The sequence below is a fragment of the Sminthopsis crassicaudata genome, chromosome 2, assembly GCF_048593235.1.
Source record: "Sminthopsis crassicaudata isolate SCR6 chromosome 2, ASM4859323v1, whole genome shotgun sequence".
NCBI lineage: Eukaryota > Metazoa > Chordata > Mammalia > Dasyuromorphia > Dasyuridae > Sminthopsis > Sminthopsis crassicaudata.
In genome coordinates this window covers 49,999,806-50,014,051 of record NC_133618.1, presented here as the reverse complement: position 1 = coordinate 50,014,051, position 14,246 = coordinate 49,999,806, and the positions used below count along the sequence as shown (strand labels likewise).

At 38.1% G+C, this 14,246-nt stretch overlaps 1 protein-coding gene across 4 annotated transcripts in view; it reads right to left on the bottom strand.

Moving 5' to 3' along the window:
- Positions 1-11,643: 11,643 nt before the first annotated feature.
- Positions 11,644-14,246, bottom strand: part of RNF166 (ring finger protein 166) — a 13,825-nt gene continuing 11,222 nt past the window's right edge. For 3 of the 4 annotated variants that reach the window (XM_074286211.1, XM_074286210.1, XM_074286208.1), the window contains exon 6: positions 11,644-13,017. In XM_074286211.1, the coding sequence (XP_074142312.1) occupies positions 12,952-13,017 (66 nt within the window). In that variant the 3' untranslated portion in view covers positions 11,644-12,951. Of the gene's footprint in view, positions 13,018-13,575; positions 13,807-14,246 lie in introns of those variants that run through there. The other variant, XM_074286209.1, reaches the window with a different exon arrangement.

Below are 14,246 nucleotides of genomic sequence, written 5' to 3'. Positions count from 1 at the left end.
TAGAACCTTTCCCTGTAAGATCAGGAGTGAAACAAGGTTGCCCACTATCACCATTACTATTCAATATAGTACTAGAAACTCTAGCCTTGGCAATAAGAGCCGAGAAAGAGATCCAAGGAATTAGAGTAGGAAATGAAGAAATCAAATTGTCACTTTTCGCAGATGACATGATGGTATACTTAGAGAACCCCAAAGACTCTGCTAAAAAGCTATTAGAAATAATTCAGAATTTTAGCAAAGTCGCAGGATACAAAATAAATCCACATAAATCCTCAGGATTTTTATACATTACCAACACAATCCAACAGCAAGAGATACAAAGAGAAATTCCATTCAAAATAACAGTCGATAGTATCAAATATTTGGGAATATATCTACCAAAGGAGAGTCAGGAATTATATGAGCAAAATTACAAAACACTTGCCACAAAAATAAAGTCAGATTTAAATAATTGGAAAGACATTCAATGTTCTTGGATAGGCCGAGCGAATATAATAAAGATGACAATACTCCCCAAACTAATCTATTTATTTAGTGCTATACCAATCAGACTCCCAAGAAACTATTTTAATGACCTAGAAAAAATAACAACAAAATTCATATGGAAGAATAAAAGGTCGAGAATTGCAAGGGAACTAATGAAAAAAAAGTCAGAGGAAGGTGGTCTAAGTGTACCTGATTTAAAGCTATATTATAAAGCAACAGTCACCAAAACCATTTGGTATTGGCTAAGAAATAGACTAGTTGATCAGTGGCATAGGTTAGGTTCACAGGACAAGATAGTGAATAAAAATAGCAATCTAATCTTTGACAAACCCAAAGATCCCAAATTTTGGGATAAGAATTCATTATTTGACAAAAACTGCTGGGAAAATTGGAAATTAGTATGGCAGAAACTAGGCATGGACGCACATTTAACACCACATACTAAGATTAGATCAAAATGGGTCCAAGATTTAGGCATAAAGAACGAAATCATAAATAAATTGGAGGAACATGGGATGGTTTACCTCTCAGACTTGTGGAGGAGGAAGGAGTTTGTGTCCAAGGGAGAACTAGAGACCATTATTGATCACAAAATAGAACATTTTGATTACACCAAATTAAAAAGTTTCTGCACAAACAAAACTAATGCAAACAAGATTAGAAGGGAAGTAACAAATTGGGAAAAAATTTTTACAGTTAAAGGTTCTGATAAAGGCCTCATCTCCAAAATATACAGAGAATTGACTTTAATTTATAAGAAATCAAGCCATTCTCCAATTGATAAATAGTCAAAGGATATGAACAGACAATTTTCAGATGATGAAATTAAAACTATTTCCACTCATATGAAAGAGTGTTCCAAATCACTATTGATCAGAGAAATGCAAATTAAGACAACTCTGAGGTATCATTACACACCTGTCAGATTGGCTAAGATGACAGGAACAAATAACGATGAATGTTGGAGGGGCTGTGGGAAAACTGGGACACTGATGCATTGTTGGTGGAGTTGTGAAAGAATCCAACCATTCTGGAGAGCAATCTGGAATTATGCCCAAAAAGTTATCAAAATGTGCATACCCTTTGACCCAGCCATACTACTACTGGGCTTATACCCCAAGGAACTACTAGAGAAGGGAAAGGGACCTGTATGTGCCAAAATGTTTGTGGCAGCCCTTTTCATAGTGGCTAGAAGCTGGAAGATGAATGGATGTCCATCAATTGGAGAATGGTTGGGTAAACTATGGTATATGAATGTTATGGAATATTATTGTTCTATAAGAAATGACCAACAGGAGAAATACAGAGAGGCTTGGAGAGACTTACATCAACTGATACTGAGTGAAACGAGCAGAACCAGAAGATCATTATACACTTCAACAATGATACTGTACGAGGATGTATGCTGATGGAAGTGGATTTCTTCAACATAGAGAAGAACTAATCCAATTCCAATTGATTAATGATGGACAGAACCAGCTACATCCAGAAAAGGAATACTGGGAAATGAATGTAAACTGTTATTTTTACCTTCTGAATCCAATTCTTCCTGTGCAACAAAAAATTCGGTTCTACACACATATATTGTATCTAGAATATACTGTAATATATTTAACATATATAAGACTGCTTGCCATCTGGGGGAGGGGGTTGGGGGAGGAAGGGAAAAAATCTGAATAGAAGTAAGTGCAAGGGATAATGTTGTAAAAAATTACCCATGCATATGTACTGTCAAAAAATGTTATAATTATAAAATAAAATAAAAAATTAAAAAAAAAAAAAAAAGGAAAAAAAAAAAAACATATGCATAGGTAATCTTTCAACATTCACCTTGTGAAATCTTTAGTAGTCAAGTATATTTTAGTCACTTTATTTGTATAACCCCAAATTGCCTTCCAAAATGGTACTATATTTCATAGTTCCATTAATAATACATTACTGGGCTCATCATTTCAACATTAGCTACTGATATTTTTGGGGGTCATCTTTGATAATTTGTAAGATGTAAGGCAAAATCCCAGGTTGTCTCGATTTGCATTTATCTTATTAGTGATTTGCAATATTCTTTCATGTGATTGTGAATACTTTGTAATTTTCCTTTTAAAAACTATTCATATCTTTTGATCACTTATCTATTGGGGAAGTGGCCATTAATATTATATAAATAAGTATAAAATATCTATATACATGCATACACAAGCACATATATTTATCTATTGGGGAAGTGGCCATTAATATTATATAAATAAGTATAAAATATCTATATACATGCATACACAAGCACATATATATATGTGTATATATATCTTGGCTACCAAGTCTTTATCAGAGAAATCTGAGATAAAGATTTTTTTTCCTATTCAATTACTTCCCAATTGTCTTGTGTTCTCTGCATTAATTTTGTCTGCATAGAAGTTTTTTAGTTTTATGTTATCAAAGTTATCCATTTCATCCTTTGTAATTCATCTATTATTTGGTTAAGAATACATCTACTCATAAATGTGAAGAAAATATGATCTGTTTTTCTTCTAGCTTTTTCTAGTGTTTCTTTTATATAAGTTATTTCATATATTGGATTACTTGCCATCTAGGGGAGGGAGAGGAAATTGGAACACAAGGTTTTGCAAGGACTAATGTTAAAGAATTGTCTCCATAGTATCTCATCTATCTCTTGCCCTCTCTCTCCCTGAGAACCATTCCATATAACAAATAGTATTTTTAAAAGGGAGAAAAAAGTCAGTACAACTGACTGATATATTGAAAAAGTCCAAAAATAGGTGCAATGTTTAACACCTATGCATCTCTCACTTCCATAGAGAACTGTGAAAATGATGTGATCTGTTTCTCTTCAAATTTTTTATTATGTAATCCTTAACATTAAGGTCATGTGTTGATTGTACATATATAACCTATATCAAATTGCTTACTGTCTTAGGGAGAGGTAAGGAGAGAGGAGGAGAGAATTTGGAACACATTTTAAAAAAACAAATATTAAAAAAATTTGGATAAAATTGGGGAAAATGAAATATTTATAATATTAAAGTCATGAGTCTATTAAGAATATAGTATAGATATAGAATATAGTAAGGTGTTGAGCTAAACCTAATTTTTGCTGGATTACTTTCCAATTTTCCCTACAATCTTTTTTTTTAATCACATAAGTTTTTCTCTAGGTAATTTACATTTTTCTACTTTATTAAATATTAGGTTATTGAATCCCATTGATTACAATTCTTTCTTGTCTAATCCTGATCCATTTCTCTATTTTTTTAACCAATACCAGATGGTTTGATGACTGCTAGTTTATGTATTTGTTAATTTGTTTGTTTTTATTTTTTTCTTCCCTTTCCCTAAGATAGTAAACAATTTAATATAGGTCATATATGTACAATTATGTAAAACATTTTCATATTAATGACTGCTGTTTTATAATGCTGTTTGAGATTTGGAAGAGCTATTCCCCCTTTATCCTGATTTCTTTTCATTATTTCCCTTTATATTCTAGATCTTTTGTTTATTGGGATGAATTTTGTACTTATTTTATCAAGTTCTATAAAGTATCTGCTTAGTAATTGGTGTAGCATTAAAAGTGTAAATTAATTTTGTAGTATTGCCATTTTTATTATATTGATTCAGCACTGAATACTACTCTAGCAATTTCACTGTCTATTTTTCTTTTAATTGATTCTATGCAAATCTTTTGTTTGTTTTGGTTTGAGGTCAATTCTCAGATATTTTATCCAATTTGTAAATATTTGAAATGGGATTCCCTTTCGGGTTGTTTTTCAGGTTATTTTTATGTAGAAATGCTACTGATTTTTTAGTTTATTTTGTAGCCTGCAACTTTGTTGAACCTGTTGTCTTTGATTAGTATCTTTGTTGATTCTCTAGGATTTTCCAAGTATACCATTGTATCATCGGCTAGTTTTATCTTCTTTGTGCCTTTAATTTCTTTCTCTTTGTCTTATTGCGGTTGCTATTTCCAGAACTTTATCAAATAATAGTGGGGAAAATAGATAGCCATGATTCAATCCCATATTTATTGGAAAAGATTCTAAGATGTCTTCATTGCATATAATGTTTGCTTTTAAAGGCTTTAGATAGGTCTTTCTATACACTTTGTAGGGCTTTTATATTGTCATCTATTGACATGACATTTTAATTGTTTTAATTTAATATTTTACATATGAAATTATTTTTTCCCCTTGGAATTGGCAAAAACTTAGTTTTTAAAAGTTTGAGTTCCATATTCTTTCCCTTTCCCCTCCCCACCTTCTACTGAGAAGGCACATGTGAAGTTATATAAAACATTTTCATAAAAGTCATGTTGAGAAAGAAAATATAGGTCTCCCTCCCCCCCCCAAAAAAAAAAGAAAAAAATATGCTCAATCTGTATTCAGACACAATCAGTTCTTTCTCTGGGGATGGATATCATTTTTCATTGTGAGTCCTTCAGGGTAGTCATTGTATTGCTGAGAAAATAATTGTCATTTTCATTGATCATGTGGTTTTTGATGTTTGGGTTTTTCATGATTATGTTGACTGTTTTCCTAACATTCTTGCCTCCCTGGTATAAATCCCACTTGTGGTAACAAATTATTTCTTGGATAAATCATTGTAGTATGTTTTACAGGATTATATTTTAAAATTGAATCAATATTCATAAATTATAGTGGATTATGGTTTTCCTTCCATGTTTGTACTTCTGTGGTTTAGGTACTAGGGCTATTATTTGTCTCACAAAAGTCATTTTGGCAGGGTGTTTTCTTTCTCAGTTTTTGAAAATAACTTGTCAAGTATGATATTGATTTTTCTTTAAAAGTTTGATAGAATTATTTTAAGAATACATCAGGATCAGTTTTTTCTTTGGCATTGCCTTTATAGCTGGATATATTTCCTCTTCTGAGATTGGGTTATTTAAGATCTGTCTGTCTGGTGTTAAAGGTTTGGGTATTTTGTGTTTGAAGATGTGTTCTCAATTTTGTTGGCATATAACTGAAATATGTTCTGTTGATTTTTTATTCTGGCTTTGTTATAATTTTACCTTGCTCATTTACTATTTTGTTCACTTGATCTTCTGCTCTCTTCCTTTTAATTGGTGTAGCTAGAGATTTATCAATTTTGTCTTTTTAAAAAGTTTTTTGTCATATTTTTCTTTTAATTTTAGCTACTTCTCTAATTTTTAATATCTTTTTTGTGCTTATTTTCAATTTGCTTATTTGTTGGCTTTCCATTAAAAAAAAAAGTATATTCAGTTCATTAGTCCTCTTTTTCTATTCTGTTAATATGTTTACATGGATATGATCTTTTCCAAAGACTGCTTTAGTTGAATACAAGATATATACACTTATCACAATATTGTAATTTTCTTTCATAAATTTATCTATGACTGTTCTTTGATCTACTCTCTAGTTAGAATTTTATTAACTTCACATGGGTCTCTCTTTTGTATGTGGTCTTTGAACCAATGACCATTTTTATTGAGTCACAGTTATAAACGATGTATTTGCTATTTTCTATTCTTTATATTTGTTTCCAATCTCCCTGTGCTTAGCCAATTTTGCAAAAGTTCCATGTGGTGCTGAGAAATATGTATTTCTTTTGTAATCCCATTTAGAAGATGCCACTAGTCTTTTAGCTTTTTTCTCCAGCAATACGTTTAGTTCTAAATTTCAGTTTTCAGACCCATTTTCTAAAAAAAAAAAAAAAATTGTTTTCTCCCATTCAAGACCTCTAGAATTATCTAGTTTTTCACTATTCTCTGTATTATTCATAGAATCAAAATGTCTCAGACATCTATTCTGGACTCTTTCCTCCAGACAGTTTCTGAAATTGCTTTGTACAGCTTGCCTAACAGATTACCCTTTTCTATAGTACCTAATGCCAATTCCTACGGGTGACAGAGAGAACACTGTCATGGTAGTGCTCTCCCCCACCCCCTCCACATTCCTGCTCATGTAATCCAACCCTGATCTATACCCTTCCTCTCATTACCTTTTTTTCCTCATTTTACTTGAAATTTTCCTGAGTCCATACCCTTTCATTCCTCCAGGTCCTAACTGTCCAGAAGAACTCCAATCCTCTCCAAACATTCTCCATCCCCATTGCCTCCTAAGGTAAGACAAATAGTCTTTCCCAATCCTCCAAACTTGATCCTACATCACCTTTCACAGAATCTCTCTTCACCCACAGGAATATTTTCATCAATAAAATCCAATCCTACCACCAAAGCAAGACGCCCCTCCGTTCCCAATTCTCTTACCTCCTCACCCGTTCCTTTACTGGGATTACTTTCTTCTTTATTTGGTAATCCTCGATTTGATCCAGCACATCACTTACCCCTCTCCAACCCTTTGCTCCCATTTATGAATCATTTTGTAACAATCTGGCAAAATCAATCCTCCACCCCCTCTCCCCATATTTGATTCACTTGTAGACAGGTTATATGGATTCTATCCATAATGCCCCAGGCTTGCTTCTTAATTATAAACTCCACCTGATTTCTCTCCTTTCCTTCTTCCATAAGACAAGTTTCTTAAAATGCTCTAAATCACTATTGATCAGAGAAATGCAAATTAAGACAACTCTGAGGTACTACTACAAACCTTTCAGACTGGCTAAGATGACAGGAAAAGACAATGACAAATGTTGAAGAAGATATGGGAAAACTGGGACACTAATACATTATTGGTGGAGTTGTAAACTGATCCAACCATTCTGGAGAGCAATTTGGAACGATGCTCAAAGGGCTTTCAAAAAGGGTATACCCTTTGATCAGTAGTGTCTCTATTAGGTCTGTATCCCAAAAATAATAAAAAAGAGAAATGTGTAAAAATGTTTTGTGGCAGCCCTTTTTGTAGTGGCAAAAAACTGGAAATTGAGTGGATGCCCATTAGTTGAGGAATGGCTGAATAAAATGCGGTATATGAATATTGTTCTATAAGAAACAATCGGCAGGATGGCTGTAGAGACTTAAATGAACTGATGCCAAGTGAAGTGAGTAGAACCAAGAGACACAGCTACAAGATGTAATGATCAACTGTGATGGATTTTGTTCTTTTCAACAATGAAGTGATTCAGACCAGTTCCAATGGTCTTGTGATAGATAGAGAGAACCATGTGCACCCAGAGGACTGGGGAGACTGAGTGGGGATCACAACCTAGTATTTTCACCTTTTCTTTTGTAGTTTGCTTGCATTTTGTTTTCTCATTTCCCCCCCCCCCCCCTTTTTTTTTTGATCTGATTTTTATTGTGCAGCATAATGATTGTGGAAATACTTGTAAGAATTTCACATCTGACATAATTGGATTACTTGCTGTCTAAGGGTGGGGGAGTGAGAGCAATTTGAAACACAGCATTTTGAATACTGAAGATAAAAAGCTTTAATTAAAAAAAAAAACAACAACTTTCTTATTGGTCTCTCAGCTGTGATTCTAACTAGTGCTGGCCTGGCCTGTGGCATTCATTCACCTGCTTGGATTTTCTGCCATCTAGGTTATTCAAGGAAATAATTTCTTCAAGTTTAGTTTTATTTCTAAGAATGTTGCAAATGCCTCTTATTATTAGAAGCTCATCTTTTATTATCTAGAAGTAAGCTCAAACTTGCAGGATAAGTCGGTTTACATTTGGAATTTATTGATCTTCAAAACATTCTCTTCTAAGTCTTCTCTAATGTGTGGAAATCTTTTGTTATTTTAATCATTCCTCTGCACTTGACAGCCAGTCTCCAGATTGCTGGCAGAACTTGCTTCTAAATTGAATTGTGAAATTTAACCTTTAATAATTGCAGATCTTATGGCAGAAACTAGGCATGGACCCACATTTAACACCACATACTAAGATAAGATCAAAATGGGTCCAAGATTTAGGTATAAAGAATGAAATCATAAATAAATTAGAGGAACAAAGGATAGTTTACCTCTCAGACCTGTGGAGGAGGAAGGAATTTGTGTCCAAAGGAGACCCAGAGATCGTTATTGATCACAAAATAGAAAATTTTGATTACAGCAAATTAAAAATTTTCTGCACAAACAAAACTAATGCAAACAAGATTAGAAGGGAAGTAACAAATTGGGAAAACATTTTTACAGTTAAAGGTTCTGATAAAGGCCTCATTTCCAAAATATACAGAGAATTGACTTTAATTTATAAGAAATCAAGCCATTCTCCAATTGATAAATGGTCAAAGGATATGAACAGACAATTTTCAGATGATGAAATTAAAACTATTTCCACTCATATGAAAGTGTTCCAAATCACTACTGATCAGAGAAATGCAAATTAAGACAACTCTGAGATACCACTACACACCTGTCAGATTGGCTAAGATGACAGGAACAAATAACGATGAATGTTGGAGGGGCTGTGGGAAAACTGGGACACTGATGCATTGTTGGTGGAGTTGTGAAAGAATCCAGCCATTCTGGAGAGCAATTTGGAACTATGCCCAAAAAGTTATCAAACTGTGCATACCCTTTGACCCAGCATTGCTGCTACTGGGCTTATATCCCAAGGAAATACTAAAGAGGGGAAAGGGACCTGCATGTGCCAAAATGTTTGTGGCAGCTCTTTTTGTAGTGGCTAGAAACTGGAAAATGAATGGATGTCCATCAATTGGAGAATGGTTGGGTAAATTATGGTATATGAAGGCTATGGAATATTATTATTCTGTAAGAAATGACCAACAGGAGGAATACAGAGAGGCTTGGAGAGACTTACATCAACTGATGCTGAGTGAAACGAGCAGAACTAGGAGATCATTATACACTTCGACAATGATACTGTATCAGGATGTATTCTGATGGAAGTGGATATCTTCAACATAGAGAAGAGCTAATCCAATTCCAATTGATCAATGATGGACAGAATCAGCTACACCCAGAAAAGGAACACTGGGAAATGAGTGTAAACTGTGAGCTTTTTTTTTTGTTTTTCTTCCCAGATTTTTACTTTCCGAATACAATTCTTCCTTTGCAACAACAACAAAATTCGGTTCTGCACATACTTATTGTACCTAGGATATACTATAAGATATTTAATATGTATGGGAATGCCTGCCATCTAGGGGAAGGGATGGAGATGAGGGGAAAAATTCGGAACAGAAGGGAGTACAAGGGATAATGTTGTAAAAAAAAAAAAAAATTACCTATGCATATGTACTGTCAAAAAAAAGTTATAATTATAAAAATTAATAAAAAAATAATTGCAGATCTTGCAATCTCGATGTTAATTTGCTTTTTAATTTTCTGAGAGGCAATCAAATCTTTCCATGGAGCAGTTATTTTCTGTATTTTTTTTTTTTTTCTTTTTGTGCTTTCATGATCATCCGGGACACCTAGAACTCTTTGATTATCTGTCATTGAGAACAATGTTTTACTTGGAAAATGAGCATCTTTTCTTTTAAATGTGGTGGTGGGGAGAATTGGCTTCTCTTCCAATAGTCCTTGACTTCCTTGTATTTGCATTCCTCATGTTTTGGGAAACCCATCTCTCTGGTGAGACTCACCATCAACATTGAAAGTTTAAATCCACCCATTTTGGGGTGTAAACCGAAAATCCTGTCCTTATAATTCTTATTTCTCTTTTTTAAGCGACTCAGGAACAGTTTTATTCCATGTTTTCCTTCTCCAAAGTTTCTTGGGGGATCTCAAAGTCTCAGCCTCTCCAGCACTTGGCTCACCAGCCTAGCTCTCCTCTGACTTTTGTATGAGTCTGTGACTTCTGGGCCCAATGGAATGCTGAGATTTTCCCATTGCCTTTAATGGAGTTCCTCAGGCTTCTTCTGACTTTTCTTAGGCATTCTTCCTATTCCCTGCAGGGGTCCTGCCCCACCCCATCTGTTCCTTAGTTCTCTGGGCCCACATCAAGTTTAGGTGCCCTGCAGATATTTGGATAACTTCTGCAGTCCCAAACTCCATTCTGCCCTGGAGACCTTTTGCCACGAGTAAGGCTGGGTCCTCTCCTGCCAGCCTCTAGCTAGTGGCTGTCTAGTCACTGCGAAAGTAACCTCCCAGCCGGGAGCTGGGAAGGGGGAGCTGCACCTTTGGGCTGGCTAGTGCCCATCACAGCAGGTAGTCATGGGCTGGGAGAAGGGGAGCTGAGGACAGGTCAAGGATTGTAATCTTTTGGACCCTAGGTGTCCCAGGCCAGTGGTGTCAAACGTCTACAACGAAGGATCCATTAGGCTCCCTGCAGGCCACACTGCAAGACCCAGGCTTAGAGAACATGTACCTATATTAGCACTTTCAGATTTTTGCAAAGTACTTTACAAATATTTTCTCTTTTTATCCTGGGAGGTAGGTGGTATTACCAAGCCCATTTTACAGATGAGAATACTGTAGCAGAGACAGGCACACACCTGTCTCATTCCTCAAAGTCTTCAACAGCCTCTGGACAGGATTTCTTCTGGGTACCCATTACACAATACCTCAAATACTTACTTGGTTTCCCATCTTTATGATTCCCTCCACAGGCACTTAATTCATCTGCATATGATAATTTGTTGAACTAAGGGTCCTCAGCATGGTTATGCTCAAATGTTTAAGGGGGTTCATTCTTTATGGCTTTAGAAGAACCATGACCAAATGCAGACAGCATTTACAGAGGCACTGATTCAAAAGCAAAGGGATGGGGCGCTCCAGCAGAAGGTAGCCAGTTACCTATTTTAGACCATGGAGAAGGAATCTTGGTTACTGCCTGTAAAGGGCTGAAACTCTGAGTAGGTGCACTTGGACAACTAGCACTTAAGTTAATGACCTATTGGACAATACTCTATTAGAATATGCTTGGAAAATGGCCCTTCCCACTATTGTGTGCTTGCTAGACAACTGGTGTATACAGAGAATTGTAGGAGGGACTACGGGGTGGAGTAAGACTAGCCAGAGTCACTTTTGGGCGGTAGAGGAAGAGGAGAGGTCTTGGAGATCCTAAGTCCATACAATTCCCTTCTAAACCTAAAGACCAAGAATAAAGACCAAGGACTTTTGCTTATCTTGACTCCAGCTGATTCTAAGGTATCCAGGGTGCTAAGTCGGTCCACACAATTGCCTAAAGTAGGGAACCATTCTCCCTCATTTAAGAGTCAAGGTGAGTGTGGATAACAAGTTCCCCAAGTTGCTTTTGACTCTTGGAGAAAATAGCACTTAATCACACCTGACTGTAGATGCTCTGAAACTTTTTATTTCATTTTTTTAAAAAAGACAACAATAATTTACGTCATTAAACAAACCAGAAAGCTTAACGAATTTCTTCCCAAATCCCAATGCTGAGCACAGGTATCAGCCAGGAAAAATGGTCCATGGCTCCCCACAGCTGCTCTCCTGACTCATTGGGAGGCTACAGACCCCATTGAGGCTGCCCCCAAGCCTTTGCCTGAGAATTCCAGTTATCTCTTTGGAAAGGTGATAAAAAGGGACTGGGGAGCCACCTCTTTACCTCTATTTTCCCTTCTTGTCTAGTCTTCTCCTGAGTCTGGGAGGAAACTCTGCTGTGAAGATCCATTGAGGCCCCGGTACCTGACACTCCAGTAGCATCACTGCTTGCACATGGAGCTAGGAGCCTCTTTTTATTAAGCAAAAGGTAAACAGACACAGCGAAAACCTTTTAAAATATAGAAATAATCTAATGAACATGGCCATCTCAAAAATCACACAAACACGTTTGGTTCTAGCTTACCCAGGCTCCCTATCATTCTCCCTATGCTGATCCTATACTAGGTTTATTTTTAGATTTTTTTTTTTAAAAATATAATTTTTAAACGTTTCATAAAAATACTATTGTTCCTAGTCAAACACAGATATTGCAATATGAAGAGTAACTGCTCTTTTCTCACTCTATAAAATGTGAAAAGATTATCACACTGGTTAATATAGAAAAATGCCAGAATTTCTAAGTATCACAAAAGCTGGTACCAAATGAGCAAGGTGGAAATTTTACTGGATGCTAGATGTTAGAAAGGGGCTTCGGAAAACATTCCTCCTGGGCAGGTCTTCTGCCAGTCTCCCACCTCTCTGCTCCCCTTAAATGCATCTAACCTGTCTGGATCAGCAATGACAGAGTCAGGGCTCTCCATCTAATCTTTAGAAGCATGAAAGCCAGACCACTGTTAAGGAAAAAAAAGAAGACAACCAGATGCTCTGTTTGCCAGAGTCAAACATCCCTCCCTCCACTCAGCTGCTCTTTAGGCATCGCCTGGGCCTCCAAATGCCAAACAAACTTTAGCCAGAAGAGAGAGCTCACCGGGCCGAATCTTTGAACAGTAAAAGGTGCATCAATCCCCCCTCCTGGGAGGGTGCTAAGGGTTGACCCTTGGGCTCGGCCTGCTCGACTAGTGCAAGGAATATATTCCACCTTGTGACAAAAGGTGCAATTCAAATCAAGGTGCGGGGAGGCCTGAGGCGGCTGCTAGGGAGGCTGAGGAACGAGCAGGCCTCATGTCCCTCCACTTGGGACAGCCAGGGCCGCCTTCAGTTCTCAGAGAGGGACAGCGCCAGAGCTGCCTGAAACGCCGCTTCTTCGTCGATGTTGTAATCCTAGAAGAAAACAAGAGGAGCTCTCCAGTCATATCCGAAAGGGTTCATGCAAAAGAAACACAAGTGTCAGTGACCAAAAAGAAAAACTCTCTGTGTCCCTGATAAGATGCAAATCCCAAAGTCTCCATGCTGGGAAGAGGCCAACCAGTGCTGCAGAAAGCTGCACTCCTACACTGTTGGTGGAACTGAAGGTCATTTGGAATTCCACTCTGACTGGACAATCCCACCCCAGGACTCAGAGCTTCCCCTATACCAACATGCTTGCAGTGACACATGCTGGCAACTGGAAGAAATCTGAGCTAACACCAGTAAGCCAATGGATCAGAACATCGCTGTTGATATCAGAATGAGTGTGAGAAATGCTGCTGGGCATGGAGAGCTACCCCTACTGACCAGGCAGGTAGGCCTGAAGACAACGAACTCAGGATAAATGGGGCCAATGAGGGGGAACCCAGGCCCGGTGAGTGACAGGGTGCCAGACGTAGCTGCTGCAGCCTCACCCTGGCCCCCAGAGCCCTCTCAGCAGCCCCCTTCCCCCCCACAGCATACAAACAGCAGGCCCTCATCTGATGTTCACGGCTGCCCAGGGCACACAGAGGCTGGGTCCCTGATCCAGAGGCCCCACTCACCCCGGCCTCTGCCACTGGTAACTCGCCACAGAGGCTCCAGCCTCGGCTCTGGCCAACCTTGCTGAGCCTGGCCCCCTTCCCTTCTACCACTGGGGGGCCTTGGAGATGTCAGGGACCTGACCCCCAGCCCTTCGGTCTGCTCTCTTCCAACAAGCCAGGGCTAGGAGAATACCAAAGGAGGTGGCAACGTCAGGAGACCACAGGGGGCCATGACTCAGCATCTTAATGGCAGCTACATGAAAATCTGTGGGAAGCTGAGGGGAGGGAAGGTGGGAGCTCAGCTTGGTCTGGGAGCTGCCCTGGGCCTGCACCCTCCAGGCTGCTCCCCAAGCCAGAGATCCTCAGCCTTTTAAGGGGCCCCAACTGCCCTCTAGTGGCCACACTCAGGGGGCCTAGGCCCTGGGGCTTTTCCCTGTGAAGGGGAATCAAGTGCGCCCCTTGTGGGCAGTCATTTTAAAAAGCGAATGGAGGCAGCCCAAAGGAGGACATGAGTCTGGCGGCCCTGTTGGAACCTGTTGACAGGGGCCGTGCAGGGGGCACTTCTCAGGCTTCGAGGCCTTCCCATGGCTGCCCCGAGCCAGAAGGAAGGAGGAGGGGGCA